General features: G+C 47.6%; 1 protein-coding gene across 1 annotated transcript; it reads right to left on the bottom strand.

Moving 5' to 3' along the window:
* Positions 1 to 8,180: 8,180 nt before the first annotated feature.
* LOC119387536 (uncharacterized) lies at positions 8,181 to 22,528 on the bottom strand. Its single transcript, XM_037654960.2, has 3 exons — positions 22,177 to 22,528; positions 18,285 to 18,404; positions 8,181 to 10,651 (listed from the first exon to the last, which is right to left on the bottom strand). Exons 2-3 carry the CDS (start codon positions 18,375 to 18,377, stop codon positions 10,364 to 10,366), a joined length of 381 nt encoding a protein of 126 aa, XP_037510888.1. The 5' UTR covers positions 18,378 to 18,404; positions 22,177 to 22,528; the 3' UTR covers positions 8,181 to 10,363.
* Between the last annotated feature and the right edge of the window lie 498 nt (positions 22,529 to 23,026).

Raw genomic sequence — 23,026 nt, 5'->3', positions numbered from 1 at the left:
GTCCATTTCAGCATCTATAGCTGCTGGACGCACGGTCCTCTGCATCGACCGCTCATGGATTTTATCCAGGAAACCAAACCGTACCTTTTCATTTAACTTAATTATGCCGTAGAGCACACTGGCGCCAATACAACAAAAAAAAAAAACATAACTTCTTGGGCGAGTTGGTGTTTGCTACACATATCGTTGTAGTGCAAAACTCGAAAAAAAAGGAAAAGGAAGAAGGACAAGAAAGAAAGACGGGCTGTCTTTCCTTCCTCCTCTTCTTCTGTTTCATTTGTTTCTTTTTTTTCTTTTTTAGTTTTGCACTTCGATATGCTTAGCAGCATCTATAGCGCAGAACCCTGTATTTGGCGACGTCCTTGTGCTCGTCTCCTGCGCTAGATGCTGAAATGTAAAAGACGGCGCGCAAAACGAAACAGCTAGAGGGGAAACGACAGAGAACACTCTCCGTCTTTCGTTTTGTCTAAATGGAATGCCTTCGTAGCATATTCTGGGCACATTTTCTACGTACATATATTCTGAAGTGATTGACCATGACGGCCCGTTCATGTCTATCACACTGGTCGCGATCCGGAGCGGAAGACGCGTTTCCGACGGCCCAATAAAGAAGTATTGCTTTTACAAAGGAGCGAGAGGAATTTACTCACGGGTAGGGTGAGAAGTCAGCCAGCAAGCAGAAAAGGATAGACCTACAAATATATAATTACGACGTGCACTACCTGCGATGAGACCAAGGACCCAAAAAGAGCTTATCAGATAGTTGTCTGCCATCGACCTGTATAACATCGAGGAGACTGCAGCTTCGGCATTTCACGCACGTATGCAGGACAGATGCCAAACACGTGTGAAAGTGTTTCTAATGCTGTCAAGGAAAGTTTTATGCATAGCTATACAAATTAAGAAGAGGGGCAAGGCACACAGTTGCATGTGCGTGAAGCTTCCCTTCTAGGCGCACTTCGTTATTGGCCGGCCCGGCCGTTTACAACGTGGATATTGTGATACGAAAACCACGATGAAAGCCACAGCCACGCATATATAGACACGGTGGCAATTAAGCGTCTCCTGCAACCACAATACGAAGAGATCATGACGTACAATACCGTTTGTGGCTCGGCATCACGTTTACTCCCTCGTATGCCTTACTTCTTGAAAAGGCTGACAGCCCCAAGTTCGAATCATCGTATACATGGGACTGTGACGAAAGACTCACACACACATTATCCGTGCCTGCCCTCACGACAGTGCCGAGAGGCATGATGATGTGCACAGTGCGCTAGACCGACTAGGCAATCGTTTATTATATCAGAACGAGAAATTGTAGGGCAGTGCTACCAAAAAGACTGCACTCAAGAGATCTTGTTCAAGTTAAGACTTTCTGACGTCTGTGCACAGACGTCAGAAGGCCCAGGCCTTCATGAGATACCTGAACAGCAGCTCCTGTTACGCCTGTTTAGTGTACTTTCGACCAGAGCACTGCACGGGCCTGATTTTCCGGCCCGTGCCCGCTTTATGAAGCCCGACCCGGGCCCGTGGTTCCAAGCCCGGGCACGGGCGTACATGACCGAACCCAGCCCGAGACTGGCCCGGGCCCGTGGTCCGAGGCCCGGGCGTTCATTACTAAACTTATCCAGGGCAGGCGTGTTCATGACCAGGCCCGGCCCGGGTCCGCTAGAGGATATTATAAAGTTGATGATGATTATTAATGATGCCTAGCGCTTTCTAGCAGACGATCGGACGGAAAATCCGGTGTGTACATGCATCGAAATGTTGCTTTGCCCGCGGTGGTTGCTCAGCGGTAAAGCTGCTTCGCTGTCAAGTACTATAGGACGCGGGTGCGATTCCCGCGGCCACGGTGGCCGCATTTTGATGGGGGCGAAATGCAAGAACACCCGTGTACTTATCTTTAGGTGCGCGTTAGAGAACTCCAGGAGGTCGAAATTAATCCGGTCCCCACTACGGCGCGCCTCGTAATAATATCGTGATTTTTGCACGTAATACCAAGGAATATAAATGAAATGTACCAATCTTCATTCCTCCCATGGGAACAACCGTGATCTGGCCCATTGTTAGTGCTGTTATTTTTACGCTGGTGCACATGTATTTACTTTGATCGTACGATTGTGTCCCATCAGGTCATCTAGCATACGAATATATATATATATATATATATATATATATATATATATATATATATATATATATATATATATATATATATATATATATATATATATATATATATATATATATATATATATACCAGTGAATTCATAAACACACCAGTATAGATATATATATCTATACTGGTGAAAAAAAAAAAGGAATTCAACTGTTTTTCTATTTTCTTTGCTAAGCTTTACTAAGAGCCAGCTCGGTCACTTCACGGTCACTTCAGCTTGGCACCGAAAAACCATGGAATGCATAACGTTCGCGTGTGCTCGAATGCCCGACTTAGGCCTTTTAATGAGAGGGCCAGAGTCCAGCCCGACCCGCAGCCTCAAGCCCGGGCCCGCCGGGAAACGCTTCGGGGCCCGGGCTTTCGGGTCGACCCGGGCCAGTGCAGTGCTCTACTTTGGACCACCCTCCGCTCGTGCAGGGTAGCAAACTGGAACTATACTGGAACTGCAACTGTACATCTCCCTGCCTTTCTGTGTGTGTGTGTGTGTGTTGTGTGTGTGTGTGTGCGTGTGTGTGTGTTTGTGTGTGCGCGCGCGCTCCTCATACCCGTTACGTAAGAGAAATTGACATGACGGGGCCCGAGCCTGTGATGCCGAGTTCGGGTGGTCTTTTTCACTCACAGTAGCGGGCGCGCGGCCGCATAAGTACCGCGCCAGGCGAAATGACAAAGACGTCGCGCGCAGTGACCCGAAGACAATATCGAAAGGGCTCGGCTACAACAATCTGGCCGTGTTTCCTCGGGTGGAGGACAGGGCCTCAGACAGTGCAGTGCGCGCATTGCGCAACTAAAGCATATGACGTGGGTGCGATGGTCGGTCTGCATTTACGTTTCTGCATTCGCTGGTATGAGAGACAGCGATTAATTCGAACGATTACTTTCGAGGCTGTCCACAAAGTACGTTCAGTGACCGATTACGTCTAATCACGCATTGAATGAGAGAGATAAGCAAGGCAAGGCAGGGGATGTTAACCAGACGCACGTCCAGTTGTGCTGCCCTGCACTGGGGGAGTGGACTAAACGGGAGAAAAGAGAGACAGAAGAAAGGAGAGAGATAGACAGAATCACGCGCATATATTTGGGGGAACACGTGAAGTGAGTACATGCGGTCGCAGAGACGTGTCGATCGACTTTAAGTACTTCAGTAACGCATAGAAACCAAGTTAAGTTAATCGTGGCGTATGTTATTAAGGCGAAAGCCTTAGATGCCTCATCAAACGCGAAGATTGACCGTCGGCGTCAACACGAATGATGCAAGAAAATGATCACGCGATGGCGTCACCCTATGACGTCATCATGACGTTGCGTGGTCAAAGGGGGGCCGATCCAGGAGACACTGAAAAACCGCGTAAGGTGCAGAAAGCTTTAGGAGGGGGGATTGGAATCAATACAATTGGATAAGAAGAAAAAGGAGGCTTTCACCTTCGAGTCGTCTTAGGCAAACGCACATGAGACAGGGTGAATTTTTTCATTGCCTTTTCCCTCAATACGTATAATTCTGTCGTGATGGCGCATAGATAATCATTTCCACATCACCAACACCCCGAATTAGTTAAGCCCGTCTAACTACAAAAAAATATATATTTCGTAGCTCCAAAAGTGTTCTGAATGAGGCGCTACCAGGCGCTCCCACGTTATGAAAAGGGAGCCGCCTGCATCATCTTATCTGCCGACGCGTGGATGCATTATGTGTTCAGTGTCCTCCCAAGGCGCACGCACAAAGGGAGCTTAGCTGGTACCCCTCCTCCTTGATCCTGAAGTATGTCACACAACGGACATCAATAACACGCTGACCGAAACGACAGAGCACCGGCTTCCCCTGAAACCCATTGGCGCCGTGTAGTTATAGTAATAGATGGAGCATCACGTCGCCCATTGTGAAAGGACGATGGAGCAACTCCGACTCTTGTTGGCCCGTATTCAACCTAACTCGTTAACATAGTGTTGCGGTGAAAAGAACGAGGAAGCTGGCCCCAGATTAGAGGAAGACGACGTCTCTTACCGCCGCTTGAGCACCAGCTGTATTTATCGTAAAATACCAACTCTGCACTCGTGTGCCTGTTTTCTTCGTGCAACATTTGGTGGAGGTGCGGGGTGCGACAATAGCAAGCCCGTACGTAGCCAGAGTGGGGAAAAGGGGAGAGCGGCCCTGCCCCCTTCCCCGAAATTTTGATGGAGGGGTGTTTTGCCGAAACTAAATAATGAAAATAGGTGTTTATCTCAAATAGTCAAGGCCTTCAGCAAGTGCCCCCCCCCCCCCCAATCCACCCGAAAAAAAATTCCTGGCTACGAGCCTGGAACATACAATCTAAATCAGTATTTGAACCCTTTGCGGCGACTATTGTTCACAAACAATAAAATGGATATATATATATACATATATATATATATATATATATATATATATATATATATACGGTGTATAGGCACAGCTCACGAATATCATGTGCGCTACCGGCGTGATATAGATTATTGGCGGGAAGGTAAGAGAGCACCGAGTGTTCAACAAGTAGGCGCAAGAGAAACAGATACAGATGATTATTTTAACGTACGCCCAAAAGGTACTGTAAACATTTTTTTTTTCGAGAGTGAAGTACACCTTGTAATCAGGTGTGATGCACGTCAGGCACGTAGGCAAGGGGGGTGCCCGGGGGGCCCGGCCCCCCCCCCCCCCCGAAATTCCTCCAGCCTTTTATATTCCCGGGCAACTTTTTTTCTTTTTGCCATGAAAAAACCTTCTTTCGAATAATTAGGCCTTGGGCCCCCCCCCCCCCCCCCCCGAAAAAAAATTCTGGCTACGTGCCTGATGCACGTCCTACACCTATTTTATTTCCGTGATATTCTATGTCGTGTGCTTTCTTGCCCGGAACGCTATTACTAAAGCGTTCGCGATAGGTTTGGAGGCAGCATAACAATAAACAGCTCGGCACACATTGCCATAGTGGTCGAAACTGTCTTCAACAGTATTGACGAAACATATCGTAACGCTATAGTTAACCTACACGTCGCCCGTACGATTGTTATCGGTGAGTTCTAGATTAACTTTGTAAATAAGCACATAGTGAGCTCGTAACCCACAAAGGGTAACTCGGCGGTTTCACCGCGACAGCGCTTATCCCGATGCAATGCCGACTCGGCGCGGCCTCGTGCTTGAGTGACAAGCGCCGACGCCGGTGGCGCCATCTTGTAACTGGGCGAGAGACGTCGCAGATGCGCCACTGTTGCAACCGCGGGACAGCTTGTGATGAGGAGTGGGGCACGGGACCAAGATAGCACGACTGTACGCGGCATTTTAGAGCTCCATTACCACCGACCCACCATCCTTGTCTCGTGACCCGTTTTACCGAGAATAGGGCTTACGACGAGATAGATGCTTGCGTAGACGGCGAAGGTCACCGTGCGCCGATTATTAAACAGCGACGGACACATTTAGTACGGGTTAGCATCTCCCCGGGTGCATTTCAATTCGCGCTCAACTCATGCATGGAAATCCAAGGCCTTTAGCGGCAATAATGCGTAATGAGTTGGGAACGGAGAACCTATACAAGACAAACAAGGCCTCGGCAGAAGAGCATATTATGGGATTGAACATCAGTCTAGCATAGGTGTACAATCATTCAACCTAACTGAAAATCGGCAGCGCATGCCACAACAAAAATAAAATAAAATAAAATAAAATAAATTTAAAGAGGATGTGTTTAGTGAGAATTCGGTTACCTCCTGCATTTATAAACATAACTTGTACAAAAGAAAAAGACTACTACGGTATCAAAGGGACGTGGTAAATTAAATTGCTTCATTAACTGTTCGGCCATCCGTCGTTCTTAATTTGTTTCAATCGACTAAAGTTTTTGGATACAAAGTGTCGCGTTACGAATGCCATATATATATATGTCCCCATTATTTCGAATGACAAGTTTTTCATCATCCCAACGTCGTCCGCGGTGTCTGTTAATGTTTATCAATTATTTATTGTAAGCTGATTAGGCTGTTAACGTATAAAGAAGATGTCCATCCCTGTTCACTACTCGTAGACGGTACTCAGGACCTCCCGCTGTACTTCTGGAGGTGAGCAAATGGGCGTTGTGTGGGGGTTCTTGTTGCATTCCCAGACCATGATGGTACTTGGCGTATTGCCCATGCACCCCCGGACATCAACAGCTCGAGCTCTGAAATAAAGTTTTTCACTCACTCACTCACTCATTCGCGCACTCACGTGCAAAAGGTCAGGCGGCGAAAACCGTCAGCAGGTGGCACATTCACTAAAACGCGATCTCGCGCTAGCTGGTGCATGGTGTGACAAAAATTGGAGGCACAAAGGAACGAGGCACCATGATCCTGTCATTTCTTGTCCTCGTTCCTTTGTGCCTCCAATTTTTGTCAGGTGGCAAATTCAACTCCGCCTTTCATATAAATAAAAAATTAAGGCAGCTTCGAGCTATATAGTTGTGCCAAGCCTGTAAGAAGTGCGGACCTGGGCAGCCATCTTTGTTTATCTTCGGTTTCCTCTTTCTTTCCTCCTCTCTTTCTTTCTTTTTTTTTCTCGTTTACAGTTATTTCTGTCTTTTTTCTCTCTTTGTTTCTATTTATTTCTAGTAGTCTTCCTATCTTTCCCTTTCTTTCTAGCTCTTTCTATTTCTCGCTTGCTTCCTCTTTTTTTTTTATACATGGTTTTGCCTGCGTTACGCCAAGCGACGACAGCATACAAAGTTCTCCGCACTTAATATCATCATCAAGGCGCTCGAAGGACATGAGGAAGAACACTTCTTCTTTGCGCGAGCGCGCGCTCAATATGCTAAAGATGGCTGTGCTATACGTGGTTGATATCGTCAAGGCACTCGAAGAACAAGAGGAAGAAGACTGCTCTTTGGCGCGAGCGAGCGCTCAATATGCTACAGATAGTTATGCGACACGTGGTTTTGCCAGCGTTACGCCAAGCTACACAAGACGACGACATCATACGATAGCCCGGGCCCCTAAAGCGCTCCGCACAAGAGGCGGTAGGGTATCGGACCTATTACCTTCGGCCAAAACTCACAGGGTCCCTTAGGCATTCGCCCAAGACGAGTCGAATGCGAAAGCCATCTTCTTTTTCTTCTCACTCGATGTATTGATCCTGCCCCGCCTCCTTCCGATGGCTTTCTGCACCTGACGTGGTTCGGCGCTGCCGCGAGGACAGGAGGCATTGCAAGCTTTCGCTTTTGTACTGCCTCCGTGAGCGGCCCACTTTTTACCAAGCGACGATATCATCTGATGACGCCACCATGTGAGGTCACGATGACTTCACAACTTCTGGCGGTATGTGACGTCATCACGCGGTGATCGATGTTTGTTTTTTCATCATTCTTGCTCACGCCGACACCGCGGGACGCCGCCGACGCCGACCATCAATTTTCGCGTTTGATTAGGCATCTAAGCCTTTCGCCGTAATAATGGTTGGTGCAAACGTTCACGTCGATCCTGTAACCGCCGTTTTCGAACAAATGAGCAGCAAAAGCTACGTTGGCGATGACTTCGTAGTTCTTACATGCGTTCCGTCTTGCAACGTCTAAAGAACAGCGTTCGCAGATTGCCGCTATATGGCACGGGCGCCGTTTGCAGAAAATAGGCTTCGCAATTGGCGTACGACGATTCAGGAAGGGTATACAATTAAGGAGGCGAAGGCAGTCAGTCACGACGGCAGCTCTTACGCAACATGCGTCAATACCCGCGTTTGCGAAATGCAATAGCCACGACTGTCAATAGGATCCCATTGTCCCTGGAGAAAGCACGTATGCGAAAACGGAAAGTTGCACCAGCGTTAGGGTGCATTTAAATTCATTGAAAGTCTCCTGTCATGGTCTGAACATAATGTATTGATCGTTGCTGTGGAACCAGCTCGAGTCCGGGTGCGATCGCCAAGGCCGTTTCCCATTTGCCCAGGCTGATAGGAGGAAGGGGGGGGGGGGCATGACGGCGTCGCCGGGGGGAGTACATATGTTAGAGCACGTGTGTCCACTTAAGGATAACGTCTTTAGGATCAAAACTAGGAGTAAGTGTACTGCAAGTAGTTCATGCATACAGTAACAAGCTGAACGTAGCTCTTCTAACGCCTTGGCAAAATGTCCCATTCCTTTGCACAAAATGCACTATAAAATTACATGACTTCGTAGACATGACATATGAGAGGGCAATGTGTATATTGTCATTGGTACCACAGTATAGACATGCACACAATTCGGCCGTCTCCGAGGCAAGCACCACCTGTATAGCTTACAGCTGTCAGTGACTCAGTGTGTGCTTAGACAGTGAAGAACACAGTGCTGCCGTAAGTTGGCGAAGTCAAGAAACGAGACGGAAATGCGTTTGACAGACAAAATAATGGTCGCCGCAACAGGGCACGCACTGCACTGCCAATGCATGCAGGAGTTACCGTATACAAAGTGGCAGGTCTGTCATAAGTCGTGTCGCCCAGGGACTAGAGTAGTTGTGTAACGCTTGTACTGTCCGTTCTGTCTTATTAAATTCAGCTTAATTAATTCTGCCAATAAGCATCGCAGCATTTTTGGTTGCATTGCAACAGCCTTGGATGTCCGCCTCCAGAACATTATAGTTCGACACTTTACTCGGTGTTTTCTTTGTTTTCTTTTTTTTTTTTTACCTCGGTGATTTCGTACACACATCTGAGGACACGAAAAATTATGTCAGCAAAGATAAGAGACCTTTCTTGGTATTGTTTCTTGAGCGGTAGATCGAACGATTCAGGCACATCGGCGAATCATAAAGCACATATAGTCGAGCATCTTAGGCCCTGCTCGCAATATATGCTAACCATAATGCCAAGCCGATAGCCAGTACCCGCATCTGTCGATGTTACAAAGACATTTTTAACGTGTACGAAAGATAAGAATTTCACCACATGTATTCATGCCTCCAAATGAAAATCGTGTACACTTCACAAATGCTGACTTCGTTGCTCCAGCGCAAGAGACAGTACGCAGCCTCACGAACGGCGGTCAAACGTACTTCGCACATTGTGCGCGTATTAAAATGTGAAGCGTGTGAGTGTACTATTAAAAAAGCGGTTGTATGCAAGGAGTAACCATAAGTTAACTACATGGCTGTCGTTTTGCGTCATGCCGCGTCTTCGCTGAAAGCGCGTTACAAGAGATAACTAGCTGTCATGACGCCGTGGCATGCAGGGTTGGCTACGAACCACTGAATCAGAAGTTCACACACTCAAGTATAGTTGGGCGAATACGTGATTGGAACAGTGTCACTTGTAAAACTTGTCCGCAAGGATGCGGATTCTTGCAAAAGTTGGAAGAGTCATTCACGCCGACAGAGGTATAAGCTGAAATAAGACACCAAACTAATTGACGGTGCCGAGACCGTCATTCCGGGTCGACGACATGCAGGCTGGCACAGTTCCGTAGAGGTGGCTTGTGCGACCTGTCAGCATACACAAGGTCGACACGGCGTGGCACTGGGTGTGTCCACACGAATTAGTCGAGAATGGTGTTGTTGCAACGTCACGATGCGAGCTGCACATTTCACCGTTCGTGCACAAGCTAAGGGCGGTCCAAAACAATCCTTGAGGACTCGGGTATAAATGGTGGCTGGGCTTTGAAAGGCTGCTCCTGATGAAGATAGGCTATTAACGGCACTCAGTGAAATAAGCACAGGTTTAGCAAGTTCGGTAGACAAGTGCAAAAATGCAGTACTCCCTACTGTAAAGAAACTGAATTACCTGGATGACAGTCGTAAGAAACACTACAATATATTTTCTTTTTCCTTTACTTGAGGATGTTTGCCTTCTCTCCGTTTTATTTTTGGGAACTGCGCAGCCGTGCTCTTTCAACTCGGTGCAAGGTTTCTGTTTTCATTGTCTACGACGGCTCACATCTTCTTCACAGAAGCTAGGACCAGCCAAAGCACAAGTTATATCCACCACTCATAACGTCGCTGCAACGCTCAACACGTTAAAAGCCCATCCAAAAGTGAATAATAACATTTCGTCCACTAGATGGGTACAAAGCGCTTGACGTCGGTACAAGGTACTCTCTGCGCGCTTTGAGAAGCACGCAAGCGATCCTACACGTGACGTCACAGAGCGTGTCACTGCTCTCGGTGCCACCAGGGGCTTCAGACGGCGCTGTCATCGGACAGCGCGCCACCGCTCGGCAGCGGCTCAGGGCTGACGGGTCAGACGGGCACTGGCGCGGGCGTGAGCAGGTCGCACAGCTTGCGGATGGAGAGAAGCGTGACGCCGAGCGCGACAAGCAGCAGCAGGCACGTGGCCGACAGGAAGAGCCCCGGTCTCCGGCCACCCTCCATGGAGAGAGCGTAGATGAGCCAGAAGACGCAACAGTACAGGGACACCACCGAGGCGCCCATCAGCGCCCCGATGCGCCATTGGTCGCGCCATGAGCATCCCGGAGTCTTCTTGGACACCGCAGGCGGGGATCCCGGAGGCGACGAAGACTCGGTGTCCTGCGTTGCGGAGTTTGGGAGCAAGGAAGGCCATTTTTGTACTTATTGGAACAGTGTATGCCTAGCGTGAAAACGGGCAAGACGAAGCACTGTTAGTGTTTAGAACATGAATAAATACCAGTTTCATACTAGGAATGCATAGCTCGACATAACACAAGAGAGTCTTGCTGGTAATCCCATTATGTTAGCACTTTTGCACGCAACGCCTGATCAGCCGAAGTATAGATATACCCACCATATCGAAAACAATTACAACCAAAGACATATGCAGTCATACAAGTACGAATGCGCCAGTTTTGCGCAGTTTGTTTCCTATAACTTTACAATCACAAACATGATCTCTAGATTAAACTGCAATTCGCGGAATCTACGCACTTTCTTGAATGTTCAATTAGCCTCGCAGCCCAGTTTCATAATTTTATCATTCTACCCCTACGTGCGGTATAGAACACATAAATGGCTGCCGATACCGATCAACACTTCTATTCCTCTATAACGTTCTGTTGCACTGTTATCCGAACAAGACAGAAGCTCAGGGTACAATGAAAGCCTCAAGTGACGAGAGGTCGTCGAACATGCACCTGACATCTCCTTATCAATGCAGCAGCGATGGTAAGCCGTTGAACAGTCAATGTCGCTGGAGCCGACGTTTCGACAAATGGAATTGCCTTCGTCTTAAAGGATGTACGAAGACAAGCATACATTGTCTATACGTTGCGTCCGGCGACACTGCTTCTTCAACGACTTCCCCCTCGTTGCTGCATTGCTAAGGAGATGACAAGTGCAATGGCTCTGAGAGAGAGAAAACTTTATTTTTAAAATCAGTCAATGACGTCAGGCATTGCCTGTCGCCCCTAGCCGTTGGCCGGAATCCCTTGAGACACGGCAGCAGCAAGGGCTTGACTGATGAGGTCCCGCTGGACGTTGGGGTCTGGGTTGCGGAGTAGGGCCTCCCAGGATTCTAGAGTGTGGGAACCATCGTTCTGACTCGGACATGTCCACACCATGTGAACCAAATTCGCTGCCTCATCACAAAATTTGCACTGGGACCGGAAAACTTCTGGCTGCCACTTGCTGTAAAGTACGGGGTTTGGAAAAACCCCCGTCTGCAACTTTCGCCACATAACCTCGTCTTTCTTACTGAGCGATCTGTCCGCACCTGGGTATACTTGCCGATTCAGCCTGTAGTGAGGACTTTTTTATTGCAACATAAACTTGCCCTTACTTGTGTGTTAGATGTGTGACGTAAGACCGGTGTTGCGTATTACGTGAAGCAGTGTCTTGTGGAATCTGTTGTCATGTGCCCAGCGGTCATAGCTGGTCATGTCGCTGTAGCGAAGGCCGGCTTCCAGGAGGTGACGGGAGCGTTCCGATTGTAAACCTTGGCATCTCTATATAAGATGGTATGTTTGCATCACTGAAACAGAGCAGTACGGACACGTAGCACCCAGCAATAAATGCAACCAGTTCCACATTGAGAGGACTTAATGCTGGACAAGCCATCCTTTTTCTTTAATATATAAAAGAAAACGAGTAGTGAGTCTGCACCATTCACAAAGCCGAAAACTAGAGCACAAGTGACTCCCCAAACTGCCCATGACTTTTCTCAAGTCACCGCGAAATGAAAGTAGCGATCCGAGCCTTCTTAATTGTTTAGAATAATGCCAGGAATGTGCTCGAAGTTCTTCCATACTCTATTTAACCCCTCCGATAAAGATATCATAGGTACAGAACAAAAGAAAAAAAATATTCAAAGGTCGTTGTGCGGCGCATCGTTTTCAGTGCTATGAAACAGTATAATGCGAACGCTTCAGGGCGTTAACTTTTGAACGAGGAAGAAACGCAGCAAGTGTCGAGCGTTGTAGATGCGGGAAAGCCTTCAACTGACGTAGGACTTTATATCAATTCGTCACTGTTCGTTGAACCGCTACACAAATGCATACACTGTCGAGATGACGTTTCTTTCTTTCTTTCTTTCTTTCTTTCTTTATTCAAGTCACGCTTGTCATATGGTGCATCAAATTCGAGAAAAATGTGCTCGCTCGCTTTCATCCGAGCCTGCGAGACGTTATGCAGGAATTCAGGGAGTCGCGCACGTGCACCTTTACGTGCACGTCACAGATCGTTCACACTTTATAGACTATTTGACGTATCGGTTTCGGTGCCGCCATTGCGGGCTGTAGTCTTGCCGTTTCGTATCTTTAACAATCAAATGAGCACGTACTACGGGTAGACGCATACGCATGACAACGGCTGGGTCGCTGCATTCGACGTTTCATAGCCTTGTTAATTCACGTCGCGTTGCACAAACTAAACAAACATTCGTTTAACAGGCCGAGGTGGCGGCGCCTATGTGTCTTGTGTAAAATCGTCGATACATAAGCGTGCATCTATAAGTGTAATGATACGTATAGGGTATAGGTATACGTATAGGGATACGTACAAGTACGTGCCGAGTCTATACCAGCCTAATGCGGTGACGTCTTTCGAAGACTGGTTCGCCTAAGGACTGTAGCAGTAAAGAGACGCTAATTCAACCTTCGAATTTCCAACGATCCCTTACTTAGCCCACTCCGCTTCCCCGTATGGGCTTCCAGCCATCATTTATTAAATGTCCCCATCCGCTTGGCCAGTGAACCTGTGTGCATCGACGAGCTAAGGTACAGACATGGATCATGTCTGGAATGTTCTAGGGGAGGCTTCGAGTAAATTTAGATATGCAGTGGGCATTAAGAGGTTATCTTATCAACCGAATATTGTTTGTGTCGCTATATACATCCGCAATGTGACACTCGCGGACTGAAATTTAGACTAATCAAAAGTTCGCTAAGAACCTTTTCAGGAAATACGTTTAAGCTCCTGTTGTAGCTTTTGGTATGGACGCCAATCAGTATGACGATCGAAAAATCGACAATTCCAAGGTGTGTAGCGAATACTTCCCTAGCTTTTGAGATATTTAATAGTACGCAAACTTCCCGGCAAAATTTACTCCGCTAGCTCTTAACTTATAGAATACTGCCGTAAGGTCTTTGTGCACTAAGGGGCAGAGACTACGTGAAACGCAAATGTATAGATACGCCAAAGTCTTTCGGGATCTAATGTATGGAAGCTTGCAAGTCAGTGGCAGGATGCCGGAAAAGTGAGCACGTTTTTTAGGGGCGAAGCTCCTTAAGGCGGCACCCGTTCGTCCCTCGTAGTTGTCGTAGTCGTAGTGCGTAACCAGTCGTAACGCTAGTACCAGATCTTGGCCTCCAAGGTGGTGCCGGTGGGAGATTTTTCCTGTGCGTTGTTGAACAATAAAAAATTCGCAGCGTGCGCGTTAACTAAAAGTCGAATTCTTCTGTCTCTCATTCCCCATTAGCAGCCATTGGCATGTTCCAGTAGGAAACGTTAGTAGAAGTAGAAGTGTAAGTGTTAGCTAAAAGCCGACTTCTTCTGTCTCTCATTCCCATTAGCAGCCATTGTTTACCTCCAAGGTAGTGCCTGGTGAGATTTCTCCTGTGCGTGATTAAACAATAAAAATTTTGTTCAAAACGCCGTTGATTGATGAAATAAACCAACGAAAGACGCCAGATGTTTTCTAAAAGCAAAACGAAAGAACGCCAGATGTTTCTAAAGCAAAACGAAAAGACGCCAGCTGCTTAACGAAAGACGCCAGATGTTTTCTAAGCAATGGTTTTCTAAACAATGAAAATTCACAGCGTACATGTAAAATTAAAGTGAGCTGCAAGTCGTCATAACTCATCGAACCTTTAGTATAAACGCGCCCGATCTCACGTCGGTGATGATGTACTGGGCAGAATTCACGGAAGATTCACGGTTTACCGATGAACCTCCGCAGCTTCGCCCACTCATCATCATTCACTCCGTGGATATGCTGTGATTTTTTTAACATTGGCCGTCTTTAATTTTATAATCGCGGAGTATACATTCCCCCCAAAACATGACAAAGCCTTGAATAGCTGGTGTCGCTGGAGTCAACGTTTTGACAAGTGTTCCTGTATTGAAAGAAGACGACAAGACCACTTATCGAAATGGTGGCTAAAGCGACAACCCGGGCTGCTCAAGGATTTTTAACACGAAAGTATTTTATGCCGGGGTCCACCAAGATTTTCATGACGTATTTCCGTCACGGAAATACGTCAGCAAAATGAACGCCATCAAATGTTTTATCTCTTCAAGCCTTAATCTCTTGAACCTCTGCCTTGTTTAGATTACCTGAAAACCATAATTCAAGAAATTAATTTGGGAATTTCATTCTATCGACCTTTCTCCGACCAGAGATTGTAGCAAAATGTTATCCCTGTACACCAGCAACAACAATGAGTGTGGCGTAGATAAGCTCGCTTCTTATTAGTTCGCAGATCTAACTTAGGAATTACGTATACACACAAGCATTCGCAGAAACAGATGGTGTAGAGTGCGTCGTCTATTGTGACGTTTGTCGAGAAGGCATCACGCCGACAGTCGACGACCGCCGCAGCGATGGGGAACATTCACCCTCGCCGAGAAAGGAACGTTCCGTCACGAGCTTCGGGGTCCCAGCTGCTTTTAAACCTCTCCTCCACATCTCGGGTCTCTATCGGGCGCATAGCTAATGGAGAAAGCTGAGAGCAGTGCTCTCCCCTGACTGCCAGACAGCGGAAAGCTACGGACTCTTGTGAAGCGCGCGTCTGAGACCACCGCCACGCAGAAGACCGGCTTCGCCCCGGGGCACCACTCACATTAGCCCCAGAGACCAGCAAGTGTGGCAACTTCTGCGAACCGAGCTTTTACAACACCTTGGGGGACCCGTGGGGTGACCGGAAGAATTCGGACAAAAAAAGCCATACCTCGAGACAAGCCTCGAACGAAAGACCATAATGTGACCAGAAAGATGAAAGGAACAATCGAAATGTTTCATGCAAAGAATTTGATTGGGTGTCTCCTAATTGTTTGAATAGCCTAGATTACAGCGTTTGCGTTGTCTTTCCTAACATTATGTTTCCGGAGATTACTGGCGAAACGGCCAAATGCATGCAGGTCGCTTTCGTGGTTATGCAACGCCTTCTAAACTCTTAACACCGTCCACACAGCCTTGAAAAAAAAAAAAGAGGGTGGGAGTAAAAAAGAATAAAGAAAGTGAAGACTGCTTTTAGTGTGGAACTACTTATACTTGTTTCAAACGGTAGTTATACGGCAGCAATTAAAATACTGAACCGGGATGGTTTCAATTCATTTTTAATCCCGCCCTTCATGCAAATTTTCAGTTTTCGCGCCCTAAATTTACATCGTGAACAGTAAGAGGTCTGAAATAATGGTCAACTCAAAAATGTCAGTTATGAATTCGACAATGCGAAAGTGGTCGTGGATGTGAACATATCCGTGGTATTGCTGCAAGACCAACAAGCCTCAGCACCATGCGACGAATGATGGACGTGTATATAATCGACTCAGGTAAGAACAAGCCCACGTCCGCCGACAAAGAATAGAACTAGGCAGGTATGACGCAACAATTGTGTAGTCTAGCGCTATTCCTTTTTTTTTTGTTTTTGCGTTTCGTCCGTGGTCCGATCGAGCGCCGCTCCACCCACGCTGTCAACGGATCGAGCGAACGGTAGCATTACATTTATTGTATACACGCGATCCTGAATGGCAACATTGATCTTGAGCAAGGTCGTAGCCTACCCTTCAATCCACCTCTCTCCCGAGAAAAAAAGTCACAAAGATAAAAAACGTGGAGCTTTCAGTTTCGAGTGGATGTTACGACAAGCTCAGTTACACGCTTAGTTCTTTTGTTTTTGTTTTTCGACGCGCCTGCACAATGCTGCCAGGTTCCCCTCATAACTTTACAGGAGCCTCAAATTATTGATACGAGAGGATTCCATAAATATATCAAGTGAGAAATGACAGAAAGAATGAGAATCGAAGTAAGCAAAGCTCACAGTACAAGACATCGGTTCTCAGAAACGCAGGGACCTGAAGAAGGCTTTTATGTTCATCAGAACGAAAACAAGTGTTCTACTAAAAACGTCGACTTCGGCATGCTGCACTGCTCTTTCGACCAGTGCTGATGATTGCTAGCAGTGCTGTGCATTATTTTGCACACCTCCGGATTATATAAGCCCTTTCGTATACCTGCCAGTACCCACCCCACCCAACCCCTTCTCTTTCACGCTCTCGCTTGTACGCATAGCTGCAGGCTTACACGGACTTACAAGGTGTACGGGTATATACACTTTATCTGATATTGCATTTAAAAAGTATTGATATGTTACATATGTGCATACTGAATCATGTCATGTGTCTGCTACTTCTGATCTGTTACACATGGGTTGCTCAGAGGAGATTGAGATGAAGTGTGCCTCGCCTACTCCATTTCTATGGCTGTGTTCCAATTCTGGACAGCATCGTAGACAGTCTACGCTGACAGCTTAGAAGACAGCATCGAGGTCATGTTGTCCGACAAATGGAACGCGTCTAGAAGACGTCTACGCGACGTGATGCCACCTCGCGTCAAGAAGAGAAAGCTAAGAAAAACAAACGTAAATGTTCTTTTTTAGCCTCTTTCGTATTCAAACCTATGAAAAAATTAACGTAGCTTACACTGAGCGCCTGGAAAAGCACCTACTGGTGTACAGACGACCATACCGGCGAGATCTGAGCTACGCGAGCATTACGCTGAGCCGCCATCTTGTTTGGACAGCAAAGTAGCCTGCATCGTTTTTGTCTTTCTCGAAGCTGTCTATTTTGCCGGCTACGTGAGAATTGGAATGGGACTTAAGATGGCCGCTGTCCACTTAGCTGTCCATTTAGCCGTCTACGGTGAGTATTGGAACACACCCTATATATGTCATATACAGCGAGAATAAAGGAGTAAATGACTACGCTAACACAAATGAATGGATAACAATGAAATAAAACAAAGATAACGACATGGTAATGGAAAGCTCGCAGTTCCTTTGGTTGTACCGTGCCGGCATGCAGCGTGCACTGATGACATTCAAGCTACACTGAATGGGAAGAAAAGCAAGGCTGTATTGTTAGCGAAGCGGATAGATGGACTTCGCTAGTGGCTGGTTGCACGAATCGAAGCTTCGTTGGAGGCTGTTAGAGAGTGAGCGACGAGACTGAAACTCACTCCGCAAGCATGGGCCACAACTGTCACTGCTATAGGTCGAATTCAATCTGTATGTGAGAATGTTCGACATGTGGTCCGCCTCTTGCCGATGTCTCAGGCGTGATGTAGAGCTCCTCTTGAGTCACCGCGCATGCGTTGGCGAGAAGTGAGCACTCCATGCATGGTACAGACATCAGGTAGTCATCGTGACCAGTGAGATAATGCTAACAGATAAGAACGGTAGGAGGCGTGGTTAATTCCTCGGAGGGAAGCGTTATCGATAACGATGGGTAGGAAGGAAAGAGGCGAAGCACGTGAAGAGCAGTTGTGGTCATTGCCAAAAGCTGGCCACGACGTCAGTCACTTGCGATTTCCAATCCCACAACGGATTCACTCAAGAGTCAGGTGGAGCTTTCCTGCATGCAAACAGATGTTAGGTAGCCACGACAGATGGCCCAGGAAAGCGAGCTTGTTAGCGCTTGTTGATCGGGGAGAGCGATAGTGGGTTTTGCATTTTCCAAGATTCACGCTCACTTGTCGGCTAAGCAGAGAGCAGCTTCCGTCGATCAGCACCAAGGTGGGCGTCTGGGGCAGCGGAGTCACCATGGCAGACTTCTCGGGATGCATTACCTTCCGAGGCGCCTACAGGGTCGCCTGTGTCGAAGGAGAGATCCACATTTACTGCAGGGTCCCGTACTGTCGTTTTCCAAGGTCCCCCACGCTCAGAAGCCGAGTGTCTTGCCCACTGGGACTAAGCACTCACGAATTGTGGCCATCTAATCATGGATGGGCTGGAGAGTCTCGCGGACGTTCCCTAGCACGCGCGCCTATTCATGTACTTGACGCAATTTCTTCTGTCGATTTAGATAATTCGATAATATAGAGATTACAAAGCATTGATCATTACAGAGGAAGTGCCTTCAATTACTATAAGGCCGATTATTTATGTCATTATAGTTCTGGCTAAGCTCCGCACCGCAATAATCTTAAGTGCTCAGCGAGCGATTGTGAAGAAAGAAACAAGTTCCTTGTTTCTGATAAAAAGCCGTACAAAAGATTACACAGTATGGATTGGGTGCGAAGCGAATAAATCAATCCTGAAAACAAAACTAATTTCGAAAGTGTTTATTGCGAATTGCCACATATTAAGCAACTGAACCTTTAACCACAACATTAACCGCATTAAACTGCCTTAAATATCGGACTATGACATCATCGCATTACAAGGGTCATCGCAAGTGGCGATACCATCGCGCTGTGCGCGGCAACCTGTGTGATAAAACGCGCATGACAAGACCGCGAATCGGTAACCAATGGCGCGCTCGTTCAAAGCGTCAGTGCTCCAGAAAGTTCGTTCCACCGTGTTTTCTCCGAAGCAACCAGTCACAGAGAAACAAATTAAACGTGTATCGTCACAACCAACCAATCACATGCAAACTGATTCTCGGTACATCGCTGCTTCAACCACGTTTCGAGGCAAACTCCGCAGCCAACAACTCGGCTTGGCTTCACACATGGTGCGTGGCTGCCCATACAGACTGGAACAACAGGACTCAAATATCATCATCAAGCACACAAAAAGAACAATAGTAAGTGTTTCTAGGCGCGTACCTAACGGCACATGAAACCACACCACTCCTGCGTGCTCAGCTTAATTATAGCAGATGGTTCGCGCGATGTCGCAGCATAATAAATCGATGGGAACAAAAGTAAGAAAGTTGGCAGGCATGCAGCAAAGACAGCGAATAATACAAGTACAGAAAAATAACACGGAAGGCTCCGAAAGGCGCGCGTCTTTATATAGCTGCAAAAGGGAGATACAACTGAAAGGTCAACCAAGATCGGCAGATTAGCGGACTCGATTTTGTCACCAGGCACAGCTAATAGCTTTGAGGCACGACGCGTTAACTGCTGCTGGCTTTTACCTTATACCTAACTTTCTAGTTTGAGGTTGTACGGTCTGTTATAACTTATGGCGTTGCTGTTAGCTACCAGCATGTACTGCTCGACGAGCTCGATAGTTTCGTTACATATACGCAGCGTTAATCAAGGTAGCTTTTATGTGAGGTTCCCTGTCAGTGTCATATAGTCGTGATAACTGCTCGTCCATGTGTTAACGCTATGACTTCACATCGCGCCCAAAATCTACATTGTATCATGTCGACTATATATATATATCTATAGGCTGCATTACGGGCGAACATCACCCGTGTGTTATCGAAGCATCCAATATGAATATACATCTCGTCTCAGACGAGTGTTATTTCGGGAAATATTGAATGTACAGTACGATAACGGACAATCGTACAGGATTGTCAATCTTTGAAGAACACGGCTTTGGACGTGCTCCAGCGAGGGAATAAAAAGGCAGATCAAGGTACCAGAGTACTCATTGTACAGTTCACGACTGGAACATCGTTGTAAGGCCTCGTACAAAACGATTTCAAATGTTTCGATGGTACAGCCGTTCCTAAGGAGCCGTGTACCTGTAGATACAGTCAAGCTCTGCCTACAGGCGCTTTCACTTGACGTCAACCGAAATTTCATTCCGGCTTTTCATTTCTTCGAAGTTGAAGATAATTTCATTTTAGCAGTAGACAATGGCCCTGTTGCCTGGACGGCGACTGCGAAAGCTTTCATGGTGTGGAGAACGTAAAGATAACGAATGGGATATTCATAAGCGGTGCTTTTAACGGAGCTTGCTACAACACAGCTCACGCTACGAAGTACCGCGTCTGTGCCTTCTTTTCGTTCTCTTAGAGTGCCCTTCAACCTTTCTTGCAATCTGGATAGATTACGTGGGAGGACCACCTAAACATCTCGCTCTTTCTCACAATCGAGAAAGTTTCGTGCTAATTGACACGTTCTCTTTTTCTTTTCTTTTTCTAGCAAAACGCTCGCGCTTCCCCCTGGTGTGCGGCAGTTTGTAACGTATAAGCTGTTCTACACGAGAAGGCTATTCAAGAGGTTTTTCTATGCTCGGTCAACAAGCGGCCCCAATAAAATATCAAAATACTTTCTTTTCTTTTTTTGATAACCTAGTACGGCTCAAACTGAGCTGCGCTATACCAATACGATTTCATAATGCACCAACTTGCCCATGCTGCAGTACTTGTCAATTTCATTACTAGTACGGCGTCTGCTTTCGAAAACGCGCCGGAAACGAGTGAATATGCACAACGGAAGTATGCGGCGACATGTCAAACTCCTACCGCAAATCGAACTCAACCGGCAATACGAAATGCAGCTCAGGCCCATGGAGTTAAAGGACCCTTTCGATACCACCATATATAAACGATGAACTGTTAGTGTGAAAAGAGAAAGGGCGACCATTTTCAGTCTATTCATAGTTGTAAAGCGGAGATGGCCGTTTCAGTAAACACACCGGAAAGAATGCGTGTGAGGCACGCCCCTTCTCCGCCATAGCTACTGCAGCTGTAGTGTTCGCGGCCGTTCATTATAAATGTTGCTAAAGTTCACGTGTCGCGACTGTCTCTGAAGCTCGAGAGGACTACGAGTTCTCGTAATCCAATGGTATGCGTTATTGTCTCCCAGCAGCTGCAATGCTTATCAACATTCTTAACTCAGCAATTCATTCTTTCCAGTCTCTCATAGAGATAATAACCTTTAATGAAATTCCCGGAGATATTAGCTTGGTTTATTGTCGAACAACTGTATTTACGTGGCAAAAATAACTACAAACGCAACACTGGAGACGGTAATATAAAATAAATCGAAGCCCACTAGGAAAACCTACCCGTCGAGTCTTTAGCTACCTTAAAAACAAAATAACGAGCGTATACAACCAGTGGCAGCCATAAATGAGTGCCGAAAACGACAAAATTCTGCAGGTACAGAAAGTTGCTTTACTTGCCCAGCTTGCTTCCACGTAGGCGACGTACACGAATTCTACTTCTTGAAGAACTCTGCAGGGGTGTCCACCACTCTGCAGCAACTATCAGCTGAGCGCGAAGACGTCTTGCACCAGAGGTGAAATGTGCGAGACTTCAGGAACAGTGGAGATGAGAATACGTGGGCTCGCAGAAATACAAAGCCTTCATTCTGGATCCCACTCTAACCAACGGACATACACCTACGGCTTTGCGGGCACGCAGAGCGCCCGCAGCATTCGAGCTGTGCTCAGGAGGTGAACCACATCGGCTACAAAACGGCGGGCTGACCCGGAAAAGAAGCCACAGGCGCGGTCTAGCTGCTCGTTGGTATGGCTGCTAAGAACACCACAAAAAACAGTGAGCACGTGCGCGCGCTCATGCGGCCAATGGAGTACACTATCGGCAGGCGGGCAGCCAGCCGCTTACCGCAGGCGCGGTCATCAGCGCATAAGCGAACGCGGTGTTTGCATCCTGCAGGCGCGCGAGGAGGTGGGAGTGGGCGGTGGAAGGGCGTTCTGAGAGCAAAGACTTACGTAGCTGTCCGAGGCGACGGCGAAAAGCCGCGCGTTGTCCTTGGCTAGCGGAGCCAGGGTTGAGCCGGGAGGTCTGCTGTTTGCCGGCGGCGGCGGGGTTTAATTTTAGGCAAGCCGCGGTTTAGGGACGACGCGACCGGCGGGCTGAGTCTGCCGCGGGGCGCCGCTCACGCACGGCTCTGCACCGGAGGCGCCAGGTTCGAAAAGCCGCGGCCGCTGAGCCCTGGAGAAGAACCCGAGGCGCGCAGGAAGATTGAGCCAGCGCTGCAGAGAGCCCGCGGCAAGACTCCTCTCGAACTTGCTGTTGCGTGGCGCACGACGCCGGAGGAAAGAGCCCACGCTGTCTCACTGTTCGCGATGTTGGTTGTACAAAGAGCGGCAGCTGGTCGAGCCTGGTGCACTCATCAAGGCAAGAGCGACCAGTCAGCTGACGCTCGCACGGTAGGCAGGAGGGTCCTCCGTCACTTTGGCTCGCTTGTTCTGGCGCCGACCACTCGACGATAGAGGGAGAAGCTCTAGCACAGAAACGAAAATGTCTACGGACGAAAGCTGCACGCGGTTCCAGACGCAAGGTGAAGGGCGAAGCCTTACACTCGCGACCTTTAAATTTAAGCACAGAATTTCTTACTACATTCGATGAAACGTAACTGACGGTATCGGAACGCTACGTTGGCCATACAGACGCCGAGGGGGTTGACGTACGTCTGCCGGCAGATGGCGACCAGAGAAGTGCCTCCTCCTAGGCGGTACAGGGCGTGAGATGGCTCAGTGCCTAGTGAGAGCGTGCCCTGTATGGTCTCACTAGGCTTTTTCCACGAACAGCCGCGTAACGCGCTCTGTCATGCCCCCA

The sequence above is a fragment of the Rhipicephalus sanguineus genome, chromosome 3 (genome assembly GCF_013339695.2).
Source record: "Rhipicephalus sanguineus isolate Rsan-2018 chromosome 3, BIME_Rsan_1.4, whole genome shotgun sequence".
NCBI classification, from domain to species: Eukaryota; Metazoa; Arthropoda; class Arachnida; order Ixodida; family Ixodidae; genus Rhipicephalus; species Rhipicephalus sanguineus.
This window is presented reverse-complemented; position numbering and strand designations above follow the sequence as displayed.